This window comes from Balaenoptera ricei, chromosome 11 (assembly GCF_028023285.1).
Source record: "Balaenoptera ricei isolate mBalRic1 chromosome 11, mBalRic1.hap2, whole genome shotgun sequence".
Lineage (NCBI taxonomy): Eukaryota > Metazoa > Chordata > Mammalia > Artiodactyla > Balaenopteridae > Balaenoptera > Balaenoptera ricei.
The window spans coordinates 26440078-26461218 of NC_082649.1; the positions used below are offsets into that span (position 1 = coordinate 26440078).

The 21141-nt window shown below is 37.9% G+C and overlaps 1 protein-coding gene across 18 annotated transcripts in view; it reads left to right on the forward strand.

The window, feature by feature from the left end:
* The window catches only part of PKHD1 (PKHD1 ciliary IPT domain containing fibrocystin/polyductin), a 471129-nt gene that overhangs the window by 386162 nt on the left and 63826 nt on the right, over positions 1-21141 (forward strand). For 13 of the 18 annotated variants that reach the window (XM_059938510.1, XM_059938512.1, XM_059938523.1 and 10 more), the window contains 3 exons: positions 8413-8563; positions 9479-9623; positions 18439-18546. In XM_059938510.1, the coding sequence (XP_059794493.1) occupies positions 8413-8563; positions 9479-9623; positions 18439-18546 (404 nt within the window). The remainder of the gene's footprint in view (positions 1-8412; positions 8564-9478; positions 9624-18438; positions 18547-21141) is intronic. The other 5 variants (XM_059938518.1, XM_059938514.1, XM_059938513.1 and 2 more) reach the window with 4 other exon arrangements.

Here is a 21141-nt window from a genome sequence, read left to right on the forward strand (position 1 = left end):
GCAAAAAACAAATCTTCTGAAGCTAAGGAAAGGTTGCTTCCTAAGTATATCTGAATAAATCTCTGCAGAATGAGAAATGCCATGTCCTAAGGGACTTAATGAGAACCAGCAAGTTTTCCCATGGTCCTAAGAATTGCACAGTATGGTAAACAACACTGAAGCCTTGGGCAGATCCCAGGGCCAGCCCTGTTTCTTTCAACTTTGATCAGTGCTAACTCGGACTTCCATTGAACTCACTGGAGAGCCACTGACAAGCTAATGAATTGACCTTTAGACGGCAGAAATTAGTCTGAGGACATAGGCCTTTCAGTGGAAACATCTAGGATGTTCTTTAAAGGTTCACTCTTGTAAACAGAGCTGCAATGAACATTTTGGTACATGACTCTTTTTGAATTACGGTTTTCTCAGGGTATATGCCCAGTAGTGGGATTGCTGGGTCGTATGATAGTTCTATTTTTAGTGTTTTAAGGAACCTCCATACTGTTCTCCATAGTGGCTGTATCAATTTACATTCCCACCAACAGTGCAAGAGTGTTCCCTTTTCTCCACACCCTTTCCAGCATTTATTGTTTCTAGATTTTTTGATGATGGCCATTCTGACCGGTGTGAGATGATATCTCATTGTAGTTTTGACTTGCATTTCTCTAATGATTAATGATGTTGAGCATTCTTTCATGTGTTTGTTGGCAATCTGTATATCTTCTTTAGAGAAATGTCTATTTAGGTCTTCTGCCCATTTTTGGATTGGGTTGTTTGTTTTTTTGTTATTGAGCTGCATGAGCTGCTTGTAAATCTTGGAGATTAAGCCTTTGTCAGTTGCTTCATTTGCAAATATAGCCAGGACATGGAAGCAACCTAAGTGTCCATCATCAGATGAATGGATAAAGAAGATGTGGCACATATATACAATGGAATATTACTCAGCCATAAAAAGAAACGAAATTGAGATATTTGTAGTGAGGTGGATGGACCTAGAGTCTGTCATACAGAGTGAAGTAAGTCAGAAAGAGAAAAACAAATACCGTATGCTAACACATATATATGGAATCTAAGAAAAAAAAAAAAAAGGTCATGAAGAAACTAGGGGTAAGACGGGAATAAAGACACAGACCTGCTAGAGAACGGACTTGAGGATATGGAGAGGGGGAGGGGTAAGCTGTGGCAAAGTGAGAGAGTGGCATGGACGTATATACACTACCAAACATAAAATAGATAGCTAGTGGGAAGCAGCCGCATAGCACAGGGAGATCAGGTCGGTGCTTTGTGACCACCTAGAGGGGTGGGATAGGGAGGGTGGGAGGGAGGGAGACGCAAGAGGGAAGAGATATGGGAACATATGTATATGTATAACTGATTCACTTTGTTATAAAGCAGAAACTAACACACCATTGTAAAGCAATTATACTCCAATAAAGATGCTAAAAAAAAGAAAAGCCGATTCAACCCAAAAAAAAAAAAAAAAAGGTTCACTCTTGTTAATTTAATGGCGTTACATGTATTTCAACAAATCGAGGCCATATCAGACATTTACTTATCAAGGGGAGTACTACCTGCTTTCAAAAAGCTACCAACTTCTGCTTTGTGGGGAGAAATGGAGTGCTATTTTTTTAAAGTAAATGATATACAACAAATTGGCCTCTCCCAGTCTTTATCCTCCTCTAGAGGCATCTAGATTTAAGTGTCTTCTGCATGGCTAAGTCAGTTTCATGAACCTGTCTTCCATCTTCCAAAACTTTGTTAACCTCTGTTGTTGGTTGCTCTCTCCTCTCCTGCCTTCTTTATCCATGTTGATTTACACCATTTTTATTCATTTTTCTTCTTTTAGGTAATTTCGGTGGAGTAGAGGGAACAGAGATAAACATATGTTCAACCTCTGCTTTTTAAACTTGGGGTTCCCTATGAGTGTCTTATTTTATATTCTGCCTTTTATCTGGAATCCTGGCAGTAGAAATTTGATTTTTGCTCTTTTGAGTTTCTTTCCCTCCTGTCTTTTCTTCTTCTCCCTCTCTTTCTCCTGCTTCATAAAAAAAAAACCACCTCTAAATAATATTCTTTGTCATACAGTAAGCATAAATATATCTGTATCTTTGTTTAGCTATTGAAATGCTAAAGCTATTTGTGGTTGGCAGAATTTCTAAAATGACCACCCAAAGGTGTGCTGCCCTAATCCTGGGAACCTATGAATAGGATCAGATAGCATTTCTATGAAGACACTGTGTTATGTGGCACAGTTGACCTTAAGATGGAGAGAATACCCAGGATTATCAAGGTGGCACAATTACACACAACCACCCTTAAAAGAGGAGAGCTTTATCCTGCTGTGGCAGAAGAGGAAGGCAGAGAGATTTGAAGTGTGAGAAGGAATTGAAGTGTCACTGCTTTTAGGATGAAAGGCACCACATGAGAAAAAAATCAGGTGCACTTTGTAAGTACAGAGTGGACCTTGGCTGACAGCCCACAGGGAAACAGGGACCTCCATTCCACAGCCACAAGGAAATGAATTCCACCAACAATTGGAATGAGTTTGGAAGTGGATTCTCCTGAGAGCCTCCACTTAAGCAGTGAACCCCCAGCCAAGCCTGTCTGAACTCTTGACCCACAACCTGAAGATCATAGATTTGTGATATTTTAAGCCACTGAGTGTGTGGAGTTTTCTTTCACAGCCATAGAAAACTAATATGCTATCTCACATAAAACTCTTTGTTTATGACGTTGCCATGAACCTTGGACCCTAAAAACAGTTATAGGGAATGTGAGCATGGCTCTGTGGAGGTGTACATCTGTGTGTTTTTGCACCCTTCACATTAGTAGCTTTTTAAGTTTCCTCACTCTGTACAAGGAGCACCTTATCAAGCTGACTTGGAATAGAGAAGAAAACTAGGAGAGACAATTGGTGACATGAGTCTTTTGGTGACATTCAGGCTCATTTAACATCTTCTCTTGTGCAACCTCTCCCTGCCCCTTGGGCACCTGCTTTCTAGGAAACAGCTATTTGGAGTATGCAAGGACAGAATCTTTCTGTCAACACTGGAGGATGCTCTTACCAAGACTGGCAGAATACTCATCCGGGAAGGGATTCCCGTACTGCTAGCCTGTCTCTTTCCTCCCTCCTGGCAAAACCACAGCTTTGCCATTAAAGAGTGTCTTTGCACCATTTCTTTTTTTCACTATAATACAAACTCACTGCTTTGTTGAGTTAGGTGGATGGCAAAATTATCATAATGGTATTTTATATATGTGGCTTTGTGGGAAAATGAGATGCTCTGCATAAGTAAACTTTCCATTTAATTAAAAATTGTTTATTTTATCACTACATTTTTAAAAAGACTTCATCTCTTAAACTAAAAAAATATATATATTATCCAGCCTTATTAAATGGAAAATAATGTAGACCTTTCACATTTTTATTGATGATTCATGGTCATCATTAAAGCTATCATTCATTTCACAGCCCTGTTACTGCAGTGGTGCCCTTAGGGACCCTTGTTCTTATACTAAATGGCCCCAGACCACTAAATCTTTGATTCTACTTCTGCAGTTTACATTTTTCCTGCTCTCTTCCTTATAAACAAGAGGAAAATTCTAATCCATTATTGCTGTTGACTTATCTGCATCCAGTAGTTTTCCACCCACACGCACATGTAGTTCTAATTCCAAAATTGAACCAGAACCGTACTACCTTACAATCAATTTAAGATTTATGTGTACAGATGGTGAAGTTGTAGCTAAATATAATAAAGACTCATGAAAACTTACATTTGAATGTTTTTTATTTCCCAAACATTAATTGAACAGTTATTATGTCCAAAAAATTATATGGCTCATATGAAAATCTAGAGATTTAAAAATTAATAGATAGGGAAAACAAACATTTACACAACTGTCTAATAAGAATATGGTATATTAAATCTCATTATTCTATAGCTATTACAAGGAAATCATTAATTCAATATGAGCCTGCTTAACCATTAATCTAGTTTTTCATAAAATTAGTATATTTTTATTTTTATAATATTCATTAGCTGGTCAAGGCTTCAACTTACTATTATACTCCCAAGAGTACCTAAGCAGTGTCATGCACCATAAGTGATCATTAAATACATGTTGCAAATAGTGAAATGTAACCGGTTTGACGTCTCTGCTATTCTAATACTCCTGTGCAACCAATATCCCGTAACAAATCTCTTCCATCAGAAAGATCTTGAGTGATTTCTCTTTTCCTGGTTAGACTATGACTGCTAGGGGACTCCATCACTAACAGGAAATTTTGAATATTTGTGTATGATCTTAAAAAATGTATTCAGAATTTACATTATCCCAGATAAGATATTCATGGTAGATTTATTATAAAATATTATTTTGAACAATTTTCTGACTAAAATACTTAGGTTTTGACCTCTGAGTTGACCTTGTTGGAAGATGTGCCATGTTTATTTTGTGTCTTTATATTCTCATGGCACAGTGCAACCTATGCCTATGGTTACTCAAATCTCAGTTTGAAATGAAAAATTCCAAAGAACCATAAGAGTTTAATAATAAGTATTAGAGCACAGCAGTAAGTGCACCAGTTCAAGAGTGTATCAGAACTTGAAGTTGGCCAGTCCAAGATAGGTGGCGGCTTTCTAGAGGCATTTAATGACCTAAGAACAGAGGAAGTGCATGGTGGGTACTTATTGGTCATAGTGTTACTATAGTAACATGTATTGGATGCTTGTAATGTGCTAAGTTTGGAATCACTATGCTATAGTGCCAGAAAGAAACCATGAGATCATAAGACATTTTTTTCTCTCTTAGGAGTTGATGGCAGCTAAGGGCATTTGGCTAGGTTTAACAGGGAGCATGAGGGCTATGAAATATAAATAAAATTGTATGTGTCAGCTCTGAAAGATAGGCAGGAAAGTCGTTCTTGCCTTACGGACTCTGTGGAAGAACATTCCTGAGAGACAGAGGTTATGGTGTTGTATTTATCTTTGCCTATCTCATAGTGCCTAAAACAATATTTGTACATAGTGGAAGGGTTAACATTTGTTTGTTAAACTGAACCGAGTGGAGAACTTGCTTTCTTCTTCCAGGGTACAGAATCTCGCAAACTCCTCTGAAATTTAAGTTCCCTCACGGCATACCCTAAAAAATTTAATCAAAACATGGGGCTCTTTTATAGGAACCTGACTTAGTAACTTTGAGGAGGCAAAGGCTGAAGAGGAAGTGAGGAAGTATCTCAAAACCCCCCAACCTCACCTCCCTGCCCAGGGCTAGCCTTCATCAATATGATTTATTTATTTGTTTGCTCAGTTTGCCATGCAGATAGAAACAATCCCCTCTTCTGTAGTGGAAGCATTTCAGATCTGGCAGATGAAAAAGCAAGAGTTGGAATGAATAGTAGTGATCTCTGAACTGAGACATTTCTGTATTTTCTTGGTCTTTCTCTTTTGCTAGCACTTAAGCATTGAAGGAAAAAAAAAATTCTTCCACATACCTGGCTGGCTATTGGAAGCCATTAAATAGTGGTTAAACTGGGAGGATTGGAGGGAACTTTCCTCCCCCATTTTTTAAAGTTTGGCTGTAGGTCCCTCTGCCTGCAGGCTACAGTCACATTAGCGGTTGGAAATTGGATAACGACAGCACAATGACAAATCCAGGTTGCTTGCAATAAGTTGCTAATCCCTTTGCTTTAATATCGGAGCAGCGGGTAATGATGTTTGGACATCACTCCGGTTTACTGACGACCCCACTGGGGCCAGCAATAGAACCTTACAACTGTCTAACAAGGCGTCAGGTGATTCCCGTCGTCACAGCAACGGACACTGGAATCTAATCTTCCCTCCATCCCTTCTAGCACCCAATAACGCCTAGGTTATATAAGTGGCCCATCATTGCTTGGTAACTTGAATCAATTAACGTTAATTCGCACAATGCTATGATGTATTGTGATCACTTTCATTTCAGGGAAGGGGGAGAAATTGCTATAAGTCACCTAAAATGAGGTTGTCTGTGGTGCTGAGGTATTAATTGGGTGTCCATATTAAATGCAAAAGGAGCCCCATCGTGAAAGGAAAGTGGATGAGTGACTCTCTTGGCTGCTATTGACCTATCAGAAGAAGACAGTGCCCTTTTCCTTTGCTTTTATCTATTACAGTTTTCCCTATTGCGTGTCAAGTTGATGTATTATAAAAAATTCATTTGGTGACCTTTCACCCCCTTAGCAGATTAAACAATTTCACTTCGATGGCATCATTAACAAGACCCTGCATTTAATGATGATTTCTCTAAAAGGCCACGGAGATTCGATTTTAAGCTAACAGATTTATTGCACTATTATAACATATCGTAAAAAACTGTACCACCTACGGTCAGGTTTTAGGTTAGAAACTGCCTAGGAGTTTATGTGGAGCTTAAAGTGGTATTACCTTGGGATATGCTGTAGCAGCAAGTCTCTGACCTCCAGTGGGATGCTGTTTACATTTAATCAGAGATGTTTGCTCACAATAAACTTTAAAGTGTGTCAGGGACGGGCCTTTTAGCAAGTGTTCAGGCAGTTGGTTCCCATCCCTTCGTCTCTAGACATCAATGTACTTATGTCAGGACCTTGGATGGAGTCTTTTGGTTTCTTTAACCTACACGGCCAGCCTGCATCCTGTCCTGCATCAGAAAGCTTTTAAGAAATAGGCCAGTGGAGAAATAGCATCTGGTAACAATGTTAGAATTTTCCGATAACCGAGGAGCCATAGAAGGATGCAATGAATAGCATGGAGTTTTAAAATATGATTTCAATTTTTTCTTTAAATAAAAAGGAGCCTTACTCATTCAGGCTAAGCAAACTAATAAATGATGATCAGACTAGTGTATGTTGAATTCCCAGTGAGTGATTCTAGCAGAGATCAGGGCCTTAGCTGATAAATGACCAAAAGGGATTCGTAGGACCACACATGCCCCATCCCCCATTTTCCAGGATTCTCAGGAGAGAGGGAAACTACTCCCTACAGAAACTTCATAGTTTGTGATCCTCTGTATTTGTTCTTCCACTGTTTCCTCTTCTTAGGACTACTTGTCACCTTTACCTCACATACACTCTCTGTTAAAATAAATATCCTTTTCTCTTCACATAAGAAAAAAAAAAAAGATTAGGGGATCAAGTAGTTGACTCACAAGCATTTAATTGAGGGCTGGGTAGGCTACTATTTAAAAAAAAAAAATCAAATCTTGTTAGACCTGACCTAGGGTGTTTTGAGGGTAATCTATTACCCTATATTAGGGTAATATATGTGATATATGGTGTCTATATATCTCCATTTAATTGCTAAAACTCTTTTGCATGCCTCTGATGTGTAATACACAATAGGCTTAATGGGACAATAGCTGTATAACCCAGAATATTCGTTTAATAGAGCTGCCTTGGTCTTCAAAAATACCGAAGCTCTGGTAAAAAGATGTTTTGAGGTATCATGAATTACGTAACTATTTTATTTTATAATTATTCCATTTTATTGCTAAGTCACATCAGCAATTAATGTGCTCAGAAGAGATGAAAAAGAGTATAGCTCTAGACCTTGGGCATACACTTACTCTTGGTAAGACCTTTGGCAAAATACTTAAGCCTTTTTGGACCTCAGTTTCTTCATGTGCAAATAAGAGTACCTATGTCATAGTGTCACTTTAAAGATGCAATGAGTTTATAGGTGGAAAGCATAGAATAGTACTTGGTACAGGGTGTAAGTGCTCAGCATATATTAATTATAAATAAGTATTATTCTCCCTAAGGACTTCATTCAACTGAAATCAATTAATCAATGAATTCCACAGTTGTCGATTCTATTTAGTGCAAGCATCCTGTGGAGACGATGAACATGAAAGGGTTGTCGTGAGATTAAATGAGCTATTCCATGGGAAACAGTGGTGTGGGAGGTTGCTCCCAGGCACCTCTTTCCAGTTCTTTTCGGTGACGTCATCTTGGTACCACAGAATTAGCCATGGTGAATGTATTTATACTGTGGAAATTGGAAAACACTAGCACCTCTTGGGGGAGAGCTGGTTTACTAGCATACTTAGAACATATCCCCACCTTCTAAATATTTTAGTCTGATAAGTTGCCTCACTAAGGCTTTTTTGGAGCTGATATGAACAAATTGTGATAAAAATCTAAGTTCATAATATGTGCTCCTCCCACCTCCCCCCCCCCGCCCCGCCCCAACCAGTGCATTCTTTCCTATGGCAAAGCAAACATATAAAGTAAATATATAATTATTCTTTACTTATAAGGTCATGTTTGCTATACAGTGTATTATTCAGTTTCTAGAAACAAAGGCAAAGGCAAATCTTCTCACTGGTAATAATGTATTATGGAAAAGAGGTACTGCAGTGATATGATATCTGTAATCTTAGGCATGTATTCTTTTCTTTTTTAACATGTGCCAGAAATACAAGCAATTTCGCAACTGGGAACTTGATATATATTCGGCCCTATGGTCTTTCAGTCCTAGTCCAGCCTTCAGATGGAGAAGTGGGAAAAGAACTTACAGTACAGCCACAGCTCGTTTTTCTGGATAAGCAGGTACCTTGTGCACAGGTAACAATCTTTATTTAGAGCCGGGTACCATGTTGTATTTGGCGCATGTTTCATATTCCATCATTTTCACGATACACATGTACAGAGTGCCCACCCTGGGACATTTGGTGCACTTAGAACATCTAACTACTTTCATTATTTTCCTTCCATTTCACAGCCTGCTTTCCTTCCACTTTCTATAAATGTCCAGAATTTGATCAAGGGTAAAAATAGAATTCTGATACTTTTTCTCCTCAAGCAAATTCTTACAGTAGGTCTCATGTATCTTCTCAGAAATCTCGCCTTCTCCAAGTGCTGGATCTATATCTGAAGAAGTCATTTCATATGCTAATGAAGGAATTTATGCCATCACATCTGCATTATAGTTCTATGTTGTTTTAAATGATTTCTCCTGTATGTGGTTAAGTACAGCCTCAACAAGAGGCTTCTGTGCTTAATTCTAATTTCAGTGTCCATGCCCTCTGATTCTATTTTCTCTTGTCTATATTTACTAATATCAAGGGGGGAAAAGTGAAATACGATACTCAAATCAGCTTTCCACTCTTGACTTTAAAAATGCCTCCCCTGACGTGCTTACAGAAGGATAAAGGCCATGGGCCTGAGGTCCACACTTCTGCTCTAGCCTGGTGCTCACCCAACTCTCTCCTGCTTTGTCATCTTAATCTTTCCTTCCTTATTAATGCTCAGCACACCGTGCCACTCTCCTTTTCTGTAAACTTAACTTTCCTTTCTCCTCTTCACTGCCCTGCCCCAACTTTTCTTGCAATAATCTCCCTTCTGTCCTCTCAGTAAGCTAATTTGATATAGTCTTCTTAACATGAGAAACAATATTTATTTATTATTTTTTTTCCTTTGTTTATTTCTCATGAATGTGTGCTTTATAAAAGATTCTGTGTGAATCCTCTTCTTTTTCAGATAACTTCACAAAATTCTCTTCTGAGTCCAACTTTTCCCTTTATTTCCTGTTTCCAGAATCGGAGAGTAGAGTCGTTGGGACCCCCGTCAGAGCCTTGGGTCATTTCTGTTTCTCTGGAAGGGACATCAGATTCCATGCTGAGAGGTAGGTACCTGTGACATTCAGAGACCTGCTATAATTGCATCCGCACAGAAATGTTTGCTACCCTTGGGAATCTATAACAAAAGTCGCTAATACTCAGTATCTTTGTTAGTTTGGAAGAAATCCCCTTCACCACCAGTCTGCAACGCCAGTGTCTGCAAAAGGGAACATTAGGTTGGCAGGAAATGTTTAACAAACCATCTGCCCACCTACTCCCACCCCTGCCGGCATGGTGAGGAACATTATTGTCATACCCGTATCTTCAGTATGGTGTAAGGAAAAGGGCATGGCCCCCTGATCATGTACAGATGATTCTCTGGTACAGTATCAAGTCATAGGTACAATGTGGTTTCTATGGGGAAACAGAAACACTGGCTCTCAATGTTATAAAGAATAAATGTGATGGCAAATGCAAAGCGCCTGGCCCAGAACAGGCCCTGAGAGCTCATTTTCTCCTCTCCAGCTTTCTTGGTCCTCCGTTACCTTCCTGTTCAGTCCGAGTACCACTGCTAGCTTCATTTACTTCCCTGGAGCTTGTGCATATGAAAATCAAAAACCACCATTTTGTTCTTTGCTTCTATAAGTTTTACTATTTTAGATACTTCATATACATGAAATCATACAGTGTTAGTCCTTCTGTGACTGGTTGATTTCACGTAGCATAATGTCCTCAAGATTCATCTATGCTGCAATGTATTTCAGAACTTTTTTTTTGAGTTTTATTTATTTTTTATACAGCAGGTTCTTATTAGTTATCTATTTTATACATATTAGTGTATATATGTCAATCCCAATCTCCCAATTCATCCCATCACCCTCCGCCCCGCTTTCCCCCCTTGGTGTCCATACATTTGTTCTCTACATCTGTGTCTCTATTTCTGCTTTGCAAACCGGTTCATCTGTACCATTTTTCTAGATTCCACATATATGCGTTAATATACGATATTTGTTTTTCTCTTTCTGACTTACTTCACTCTGTATAACAGTCTCTAGGTCCATCCACATCTCTACAAATGACCCAATTTCGTTCCTTTTTATGGCTGAGTAATATTCCATTGTATATATGTACCACATCTTTATCCATTCTTCTGTCGATGGGCATTTAGGTTAATTCCATGACCTGGCTATTGTAAATAGTGCTGCAGTGAACATTGGGGTGCATGTGTCTCTTTGAATTATGGTTTTCTCAGGGTCTATGCCCAGTAGTGGGATTGCTGGGTCATATGGTAATTCTATTTTTAGTTTTTAAAGAAAACTTTAACAAACAAAACACTTTAACAAACAAAACTTTAACAAACAAAACAGCCACTGTTCTCCATAGTGGCTGTATCAATTTACATTCCTACCAACAGTGCAAGAGTGTTCCCTTTCCTCCACACCCTCTCCAGCATTTATTGTTTCTAGATTTTTTGATGATGGCCATTCTGACTAGTGTGAGATGATACCTCATTGTAGTTTTGATTTGCATTTCTCTAATGATTAATGATGTTGAGCATTCTTTCATGTGTCTGTTGGCAATCTGTATATCTTCTTTGGAGAAATGTCTATTTAGGTCTTCTGCCCATTTTTGGATTGGGTTGTTTGTTTTTTTGTTATTGAGCTGCATGAGCTGCTTGTAAATCTTGGAGATTAATCCTTTGTCAGTTGCTTCATTTGCAAATATTTTCTCCCATTCTGAGGGTTGTCTTTTCATCTTGTTTATTGTTTCCTTTGCTGTGCAAAAGCTTTTAAGTTTCATTAGGTCCCATTTGTTTATTTGTGTTTTTATTTCCATTTCTCTAGGAGCTGGGTCAAAAAGGATCTTGCTGTGATTTATGTCATAGAGTGTTCTGCCTATGTTTTCCTCTAACAGTTTGATAGTGTCTGGCCTTACACTTAGGTCTTTAATCCATTTTGAGTTTATTTTTGTGTATGGTGTCAGGGAGTGTTCTAATTTCATACTTTTACATATACCTGTCCAATTTTCCCAACACCACTTATTGAAGAGACTGTCTTTTCTCCATTGTATATGCTTGCCTCCTTTATCAAAGATAAGGTGACCATATGTGCGTGGGTTTATCTCTGGGCTTTCTATCCTGTTCCATTGATCTATATTTCTGTTTTTGTGCCAGTACCAAACTGTCTTGATTACTGTAGCTTTGTAACATAGTCTGCAGTCAGGGAGCCTGATTCCTCCAGCTCCATTTTTCGTTCTCAAAATTGCTTTGGCTATTCAGGGTCTTTTGTGTTTCCATACAAATTGTGAAATTTTTTGTTCTAGTTCTGTGAAAAATGCCAGTGGTAGTTTGATAGGGATTGCATTGAATCTGTAGATTGCTTTGGGTAGTAGAGTCATTTTCACAATGTTGATTCTTCCAATCCAAGAACATGGTATATCTCTCCATCTATTTGTATCATCTTTAATTTCTTTCATCAGTGTCCTATAATTTTCTGCATACAGGTCTTTTGTCTCCTTAGGTAGGTTTATTCCTAGATATTTTATTCTTTTTGTTGCAATGGTAAATGGGAGTGTTTCCATAATTTCTCTTTCAGATTTTTCATCATTAGTGTGTAGGAATGCAAGAGATTTCTGGGCATTAATTTTGTATCCTGCAACTTTACCAGATTCATTGATTAGCTCTAGTAGTTTTCTGGTGGCAGTTTTAGGATTCTCTATGTATAGTATCATGTCATCTGCAAACAGGGACAGCTTTACTTCTTCTTTTCCGATTTGGATTCCTTTTATTTCTTTTTCTTCTCTGATTGCTGTGGCTAACACTTCCAAAACTATGTTGAATAATAGTGGTGAGAGTGGGCAACCTTGTCTTGTTCCTGATCTTAGTGGAAATGGTTTCAGTTTTTCACCATTGAGGACAATGTTGGCTGTGGGTTTGTCATATATGGCCTTTATTATGTTGAGGAAAGTTCCCTCTCTGCCTACTTTCTGCAGGGCTTTTATCATAAATGGGTGTTGAATTTTGTCGAAAGCTTTCTCTGCATCTATTGAGATGATCATATGGTTTTTCTCCTTCAATTTTTTAATATGGTGTATCACGTTGATTGATTTGCGTATGTTGAAGAATCCTTGCATTCCTGGAATAAACCCCACTTGATCATGGTGTATGATCCTTTTAATGTGCTGTTGGATTATGTTTGCTAGTATTTTGTTGAGGATTTTTGCATTTATGTTCATCAGTGATATTGGCCTGTAGTTTTCTTTCTTTGTGACATCTTTGTCTGGTTTTGGTATCAGGGTGATGGTGGCCTCGTAGAATGAGTTTGGGAGTGTTCCTCCCTCTGCTATATTTTGGAAGAGTTTGAGAAGGATAGGTGTTAGCTCTTCTCTAAATGTTTGGTAGAATTTGCCTGTGAAGCCATCTGGTCCTGGGCTTTTGTTTGTTGGAAGATTTTTAATCACAGTTTCAATTTCAGGGCTTGTGATTGGTCTGTTCATATTTTCTATTTCTTCCTGGTTCAGTCTCAGCAGGTTGTGCATTTCTAAGAATCTGTCCATTTCTTCCAGGTTGTCCATTTTATTGGCATAGAGTTGCTTGTCGTAATCTCTCATGATCGTTTGTATTTCTGCAGTGTCAGTGGTTACTTCTCCTTTTTCATTTCTAATTCTATTGATTTGAGTCTTCTCCCTTTTTCTCTTGATGAGTCTGGCTAATGGTTTATCAATTTTGTTTATCTTCTCAAAGAACCAGCTTTTAGTTTCATTGATTTTTGCTATTGTTTCCTTCATTTCTTTTTCATTTATTTCTGATCTGATCTTTATGATTTCTTTCCTTCTGCTAGCTTTGGGGTTTTTTTGCTCTTCTTTCTCTAATTGCTTTAGGTGCAAGGTTAGGTTGTTTATTCGAGATGTTTCCTGTTTCTTGATGTAGGCTTGTATTGCTATAAACTTCCCTCTTACAACTGCTTTTGCTGCATCCCATAGGTTTTGGGTCGTCATGTCTCCATTGTCATTTGTTTCTAGGTATTTTTTGATTTCCCCTTTGAATTCTTCAGTGATCACTTCGTTATTAAGTAGTGTATTGTGTAGCCTCCATGTGTTTGTATTTTTTACAGACCTTTTCCTGTAATTGATATCTAGTCTCATAGCGTTGTGGTCGGAAAAGATACTTGATACAATTTCAATTTTCTTAAATTTACCAAGGCTTGATTTGTGACCCAAGATATGATCTATCCTGGAGAATGTTCCATGAGCACTTAAGAAAAATGTGTATTCTGTTGTTTTTGGGTGGAATGTCCTATAAATATCAATTAAGTTCATCTTGTTTAATGTATCATTTAAAGCTTGTGTTTCCTTATTTATTTTCATTTTGGATGATCTGTCCATTGGTGAAAGTGGGGTGTTAAAGTCCCCTACTATGATTGTGTTACTGTCGATTTCCCCTTTTATGGCTGTTAGTATTTGCCTTATGTATTGAGGTGCTCCTATGTTGGGTGCATAAATATTTACAATTGTTATACCTTCCTCTTGGATCGATCCCTTGATCATTATATAGTGTCCTTCTTTGTCTCTTGTAATAGTCTTTATTTTAAAGTCTATTTTGTCTGATATGAGAATTGCTACTCCAGCTTTCTTTTGATTTCCATTTGCATGGAATATCTTTTTCCATCCCCTCACTTTCAGTCTGTATGTGTCCGTAGGTCTGAAGTAGGCCTCTTGTAGGCAGCATATATATGGGTCTTGTTTTTGTATCCATTCAGCGAGTCTGTGTCTTTTGGTTGGAGCATTTAATCCATTCACCTTTAAGGTAATTATCAATATGTATGTTCCTATTACCATTTTCTTAATTGTTTTGGGTTTGTTATTGCAGGTCTTTTCCTTCTCTTGTGTTTTCCTATTAGAGAAGTTCCTTTAGCATTTGTTGTAGAGCTGGTTTAGTGGTGCTGAATTCTCTTAGCTTTTACTTGTCTGTAAAGCTTTTGATTTCTCCATCGAATCTGAATGAGATCCTTGCCGGGTAGAGTAATCTTGGTTGTAGGTTCTTCCCTTTCATCACTTTAAGTATATCATGCCACTCCCTTCTGGCTTGTAGAGTTTCTGCTGAGAAATCAGCTGTTAACCTTATGGGAGTTCCCTTGTATGTTATTTGTCGTTTTTCCCTTGCTGCTTTCAATAATTTTTCTTTGTCTTTAATTTTTGCCACTTTGATTATTATGTGTCTCGGCGTGTTTCTCCTTGGGTTTATCCTGTATGGGACTCTCTGCGCTTCCTGGACTTGGGTGGCTGTTTCCTTTCCCGTGTTGGTGAACTTTCCAACTATAATCTCTTCAAATATTTTCTTGGGTCCTTTCTCTCTCTCTTCTCCTTCTGGGACCCCTATAATGTGAATGTTGTTGTATTTAATGTTGTCCCAGAGGTCTCTTAGGCTGTCTTCATTTCTTTTCATTCTTTTTTCTTTATTCTGTTCAGCAGCAGTGAATTCCACTATTCTGTCTTCCAGGTCACTTATCCGTTCTTCTGCCTCAGTTATTCTACTATTGATTTCTTCTAGGGTATTTTTCATTTCAGTTATTGTATTGTTCATCTCTGTTTGTTTGTTCTCTAATTCTTCTAGGTCTTTGTTAAACATTTCTTGCATCTTCTCAATCTTTGCCTCCGTTCTTTTTCCGAGGTCCTGGATCATCTTCACTATCATTATTCTGAATTCTTTTTGTGGAAGGTTGCCTATCTCCACTTCATTTACTTGTTTTTCTGGGCTTTTATCTTGTTCCTTCATCTGGTACATAGCCCTCTGCCTTTTCATCTTGTCTATCTTTCTGTGAATGTGGTTTTTGTTCCACAGGCTGCAGGATTGTAGTTCTTCTTGCTTCTGCTGTCTGCCCTCTTCCAGTTACTTCTTGCTCTACCCTGGCTTTGAGTCTAAGCTCATTCACATGCCTCCTATAAAATATGTACCTTGCCATACTGCATACATTACCCGTACCCAGTTCCTTACTCACACTCCATACCTTATCATATCGCATACCTACTCCTCTACTATACCTTACTCAGCCTCCATACTTTACTGTGCCCCACTCCTGACACATACTCCCCCCAATTCTTCATTGGTTTCCTCTCTGTTATCCCAAAGATATCATCACTGTCTAGCTTAGAATCATATTGGATCATGCAAAATGAATGAGTCATGAAGCCGTTTGTTATTTTCCTCCATTAACACCAACTCATGCTCAAGCTAACTGACTCTCCGGGATCAGTATAGTCACCATTGTCCTCTTTGGGAGATTCAATGAGAGCGTATGAGGAATGGGCTGAGGTCATCTTATATGCACACGTTTTTGTGCATGTGTGTGAGTGTCATGAAATAGGAAAAAAATGTTGTGTCATTTTCTTTGTAGAATGCCCACATCACCAAACACTCTATTTCGATGATTGAAAGTATCTCTTGAAGCCATCATGAAATATTTCTCCTTAACTTCAGAAAGAATGGAAGCAAAACCATTTGGCATGGATTACCTAACTTATTCTAAGTATTTCCTGCAGAAAAATAAATTAACAACAACAAAACCCGGTCTATATGTCTAGCCTAAATCTTTTGTTCTGCAGTTTAACTTCGTGTTCCTTTGTCTCAGTAAATCCTCTTCAGGTCAAAAAAAAAAGAGATTATAACCAAAAGTGGGTTTATATACACAAAGACAATTATTTTAGGGTCCTTCAGATCCTTTGATATTTAGCTGTAGATCCTAGTTGTAGAAAAAATGTGTTCTTAATACTAAAAAAATAAACTCTCAACATTAATGATGTAACAGTTTGCTAGTGTGGATAGCTAGGGGTAAGAGGGATAGTTTTGGGGGTGAAAAGTATTTTAGAAACCCTATGCCCTACAGAATCACATTCAAGTAGCATTCCCTGATAAAGCATGTCATCAGCTTCAATCTTGTGTGAAGCCCAACACCCCATCTCCTCCCAGATTCCCTCAGCCAGGACCAGCTTGATCAGGGAGGCTGTCAATGACATTTGTCTATTTTACAATTACCATTCCAGAGATATGATGAACCCTGGAGTAATGTACTATACTTGGTAGCAAACTGCCTCAGCTTTGGGGCACATATGCTTTAAAGCTGAGAATATCGTAGATATATATGGGAATCTTTGTAGAGATCTCTGAGGCAAGCTGGTATTTAACACAAAAGCAAACCCATTTGGAGCTAAAGTACTTTCCATTAGGCAGTTTGGCGGCTGTTCTATGAGGCAGACTCACTGTGCTCGCCGGACACATTTCGATTAAATGCTGCTTTGTATTCCTCCAAAGATGGGAACAATAAGAACGTTTGTCAAAGGGAAAACTGTAGCAAATGATTTCATGTTGAACATCTGTACTCTGCAGTTCATTGTTTGCAAGAGTTTATTGACCATAATTTTGATGCATATAGGTTTTAAAGAGTATAAACGGCATTTGTCTTGGTGCCTATCATTTATTTGAGTCTTGGCTTATTTATTTCCATTTTTTCTGGGCATTTTATTTATTTTGGGACTCTGAAGAGATGAAGGAAAGGATGTTTCTGAAAAAGGAAATTTTAGTTAGCTCTGCAAAATTGATGAAGAAAGACAATGTTTTCCCAAAAAGGATTGAGCAATTGAATTGAGAAATAGAACACTATGCATATTCTATCTTTATGATACCTTTCAGCCTTAAAGATCTCAAACCAATTTTTAAACGTTAGGACCACTCTCCTATCTCATTGTCCATCATACCAATCATAGTGACATTTCCAGAGTGAAATGGAGCAGCTGTTAATTAGCAAAGTAATTTGAGGATAGTGGAGTCAGAAGACTAATTAAAGGCATTGTGAATGGGATCCAGAGCTAAGTTTCCTTCTTTTACTTTATAAATGGATGGCCTATTGTTAGAAGATGTCAGCTTTCCTTTTTGCATTTTATTCAGGGAATCCATAGCCCAGACAATCCAAGTTGCTGAACAGGGTAGCCTTTATCACTCTTGATTTGATGCATTGCTGTGGTCCTGATCTATTGGCCTAACTCTGTCACCGCATAAACCACAGATCCCTTGAATAGAAGAGAGGCAGAGCCTAGAAACTGACCACCTAGAAAGAGAATAGACTTTCTTTCTTGAGAGACATTTAAATAGTCAGTATAAAATAGTGGCTAAGAATACAAACTTTGAAAACAGACAGATTTGAGTTATAACCCCCTCACCATGTAATTTAACCTTTCCTGAGTCTATTTCTTCCTTCCTTTCTTTCTTTCTTTCTTCCTTTCTTTCTTTCTTTCTTTCTTTCTTTATGGCTGGTGTTGCGTCTTCGTTTCTGTGCGAGGGCTTTCTCTAATTGCGGCAAGTGGGGGCCACTCTTCATCGCGGTGTGCGGGCCTCTCACTATCGCGGCCTCTCTTGTTGCGGAGCACAGGCTCCAGACGCGCAGGCTCAGTAATTGTGGCTCATGGGCCTAGTTGCTCCGCGGCATGTGGGATCTTCCCAGACCAGGGCTCGAACCCGTGTCCCCTGCATCGGCAGGCAGACTCTCAACCACTGTGCCACCAGGGAAGCCCCTGAGTCTATTTCTTAATCTCTAGAATATTGGTAATAGTATAGTTTATAGGGTTGTGTAGTTTATGTACAATGATGAATATAAAGCACAACGTCTGGCATAGTAAGCTTTCAGTATATGTTGGTTGTTGTTGTTATTATTCTATCTTGGATTATTTGGTTCCAAGATTTGTCTAAGAGAAGCCTGATGGATTTAGTAAACTCTTCAATTAAATTTTTTTTTCTATATTGTTCATTTGCCTCTCTACAGGGAAGACTTGAAGAAATCGCTCTTGTGTAGGTAACTAACATTCACTTTTTGGTTTTGTGTTTATTTGTAGGATGTACTCAGGCAGAAACTCAAGATGGTTATGTGAGGTTCTCCAACTTGGCAGTTTTGATCTCTGGGTCAAATTGGCACTTTATTTTTACTGTCACTTCCCCTCCAGGTAATTTCAGCACAGTGTGTTTTTATTATCTGTTCCTTTTAAAAAAAAAATATAACCCCTTCTCCTTTATAATGGGACTAGCTTCTATCATGAATAAGAAGTCATTGTAGTTTAGAGAAAAAATTCTCTTGGTTGTATCATTAAGGTGTGAGAAGCAAGAACACATGTAGAAATTAAGCCTCATGAGAATCATGGTAAGCAAGAATCCAAATGTACATTTTCCTCTAGTTATTAAAATTTACTTTGAATGTTCTATTTTTTTTTCTATGACATTTGATGTAATTTGGTTGGGTATTAATTTAAGAATTTTAATTTATAAAAAGGAGAGTCCTGGGGTATCGAGTATTATGAAATCTTATCTTTCAGTCCTGCCCTCCTCATCCACTGCCCCACCCCCACCTTTAAAATGGTGACTATACCCATTCAAAATCCTGGTACTTTAGAAGTGTAGGTATAAGGTGTGTGTAAATTGCTTATATGATCCAGTTCTTCTTGACAAAACATTAAAGAGAAACCTTCTCCCTTTGGAAGTATTCTTGACAAATTTTGCTTTATTAAAGTGTAATACTATTCAATAACTTCGTAGTAAATAATATGTTACTTAAACTTCAAAGCCAGATGAGCTTATGAAAAATACTACTCTCCCATTTCCATGATGGGTAGAGTCCAGGCTGCACCCTACAGAGGAGTGGTAAGAGTCCAGTTTTGGACATCCTTTTTATAAAGGATTGAACTTTGATAGAGACACAGAATTACCACTTGAAAAAAGTGATTTAAATATTGCATCCAATCTTGTAATTTACCAGAAAAAAACCCTCCTCACCTAAGAGAGCATCTGAAAGAATTCTAAAAATACTAACATCACGTTTGAACTGAAAGGTAGATAATTATAATCAATTATTAATTTGAGTCAGGGAAATTAGTCTGGTACTTAAGACATGCAGTTGTGGAAAGTAGTTAATGCACAGCTGTGATAATGCAAAGTTTTAAAAAATACACTAGAACAATCATGAGTGGATTTAAACTGCTTAGATATTGGAAATGGCAAAGGAAATTAAATGTTTTGATGTGAGGTGTCTGAAGCCCAACAACAAATATTTAACTAAGGCCAGGTATTAGTTCTCCTTCATGAAACTTAAATTCAAACCACCAGTATACTTTTCAAAAAGTTAAAAATATGGCTCTTATGAAAATATATAATGAGTACTTGTCAACAAGTTACTTTGCTCTTTAATGAGGGAACCAGGAGGATGGCAAGGTTTATAACCTGTAAAGGACTGCTTTGAAATCAGTTTGCTAAATTGGATACAGGGCAATCAAACTCTAATCTTTGAGTTGCATGTCTACAAATATCACTTCCATTCTTACTGGATGAAAATCACTTGCAGCTTACCAATCTTCTACAAATTCACAAGACTGGACCCCTAAATATTGAATATTAAGTCAAACAAAAGTGTGTTCCAGAGAATTTGAAAAACCTTGGATGGGCTTGTTTGAAAATGCTCCAGTATGATATTGTTAAGATCTGTAATCATTATTTTTCTCTCAGTTCCAAGTTTTAGACAATTTTTCTTCATAAATGGAATATCATCTGGGGTCAGGTAGTATTATTAATTCTGTAGGGCAGCTATTCTTTTAATACCTAAGACGTTGTCCTGATGTAAGTACAGATTCATGGAAAAGAATGTTCAGCGCCTTGACCATGGGATTCCCAAGGATATGTTTTGAAGGGTGACATGTGCAGAGCTGGATATTTTGGTCCTGATTTGCTGCATATTTAAAAGACCATTGCCCTCCAGTTTCCTCAGTGGTTAACTAAGACTAAATACTTCATCAAGTTTATTTTAAGGCATAAGTTATACAACTGAATGTAAACTATAGTGTAGACAGAAGCTTCTCAGTGACAGTGTGATTTTGAACTGGCCCTGGTGTTCACAGTTACTGGACTACTGCTCCTTTAATTTCCACCTTCAGCTTGTAAAGTCCCCTAAAGGAGGAATCGTCTTGAGAAGTTTTCCTTTAGAATTTTCCTTAAATTATTCTTCGTAATTTTCAAGACTGACTCTATGAGGTGAGGCTCTGTTTAAGTGAGAAGAGAAAAGATGGAAGGGAAATAGAAAACATCAGAAGGCCTGCACTTCTGTGACCCCACAGCCACATGTTCATTACCAGTACAGGTCCTGAGAGTGACTCCTCGTTTCCAGGTGTATCAATGTCTAAGGCTGGAATTATTTGGGAAAGCAGCTCTCATCCTCACATTGATAGGCCACTCAATGACATTTCTCCTTTTTAATAAGCTCCAACAGAATAGCTGTGACAAGCATTGATTCATGGGACTGTAATTGTTGCTTCATCCCTGAATCAAGCAGAAGACTTACAATCATTTTCATTATTTTCCCTCTTCTCCCTTAGAGAGAGGAACACATCATTATTCCTATTTTACTATTTTTTTGTCTCATTATTTATTTATTTTTCTTAAAACTGAAGAAAAAGGACAGAATTCAACATCTGCTTAATGCCCAGAGATGGCAGATAATGGCAGATGTGATTCCTGATTTTATTTAGATCATGGAAATTGGCAATCTGTCCTTCTAA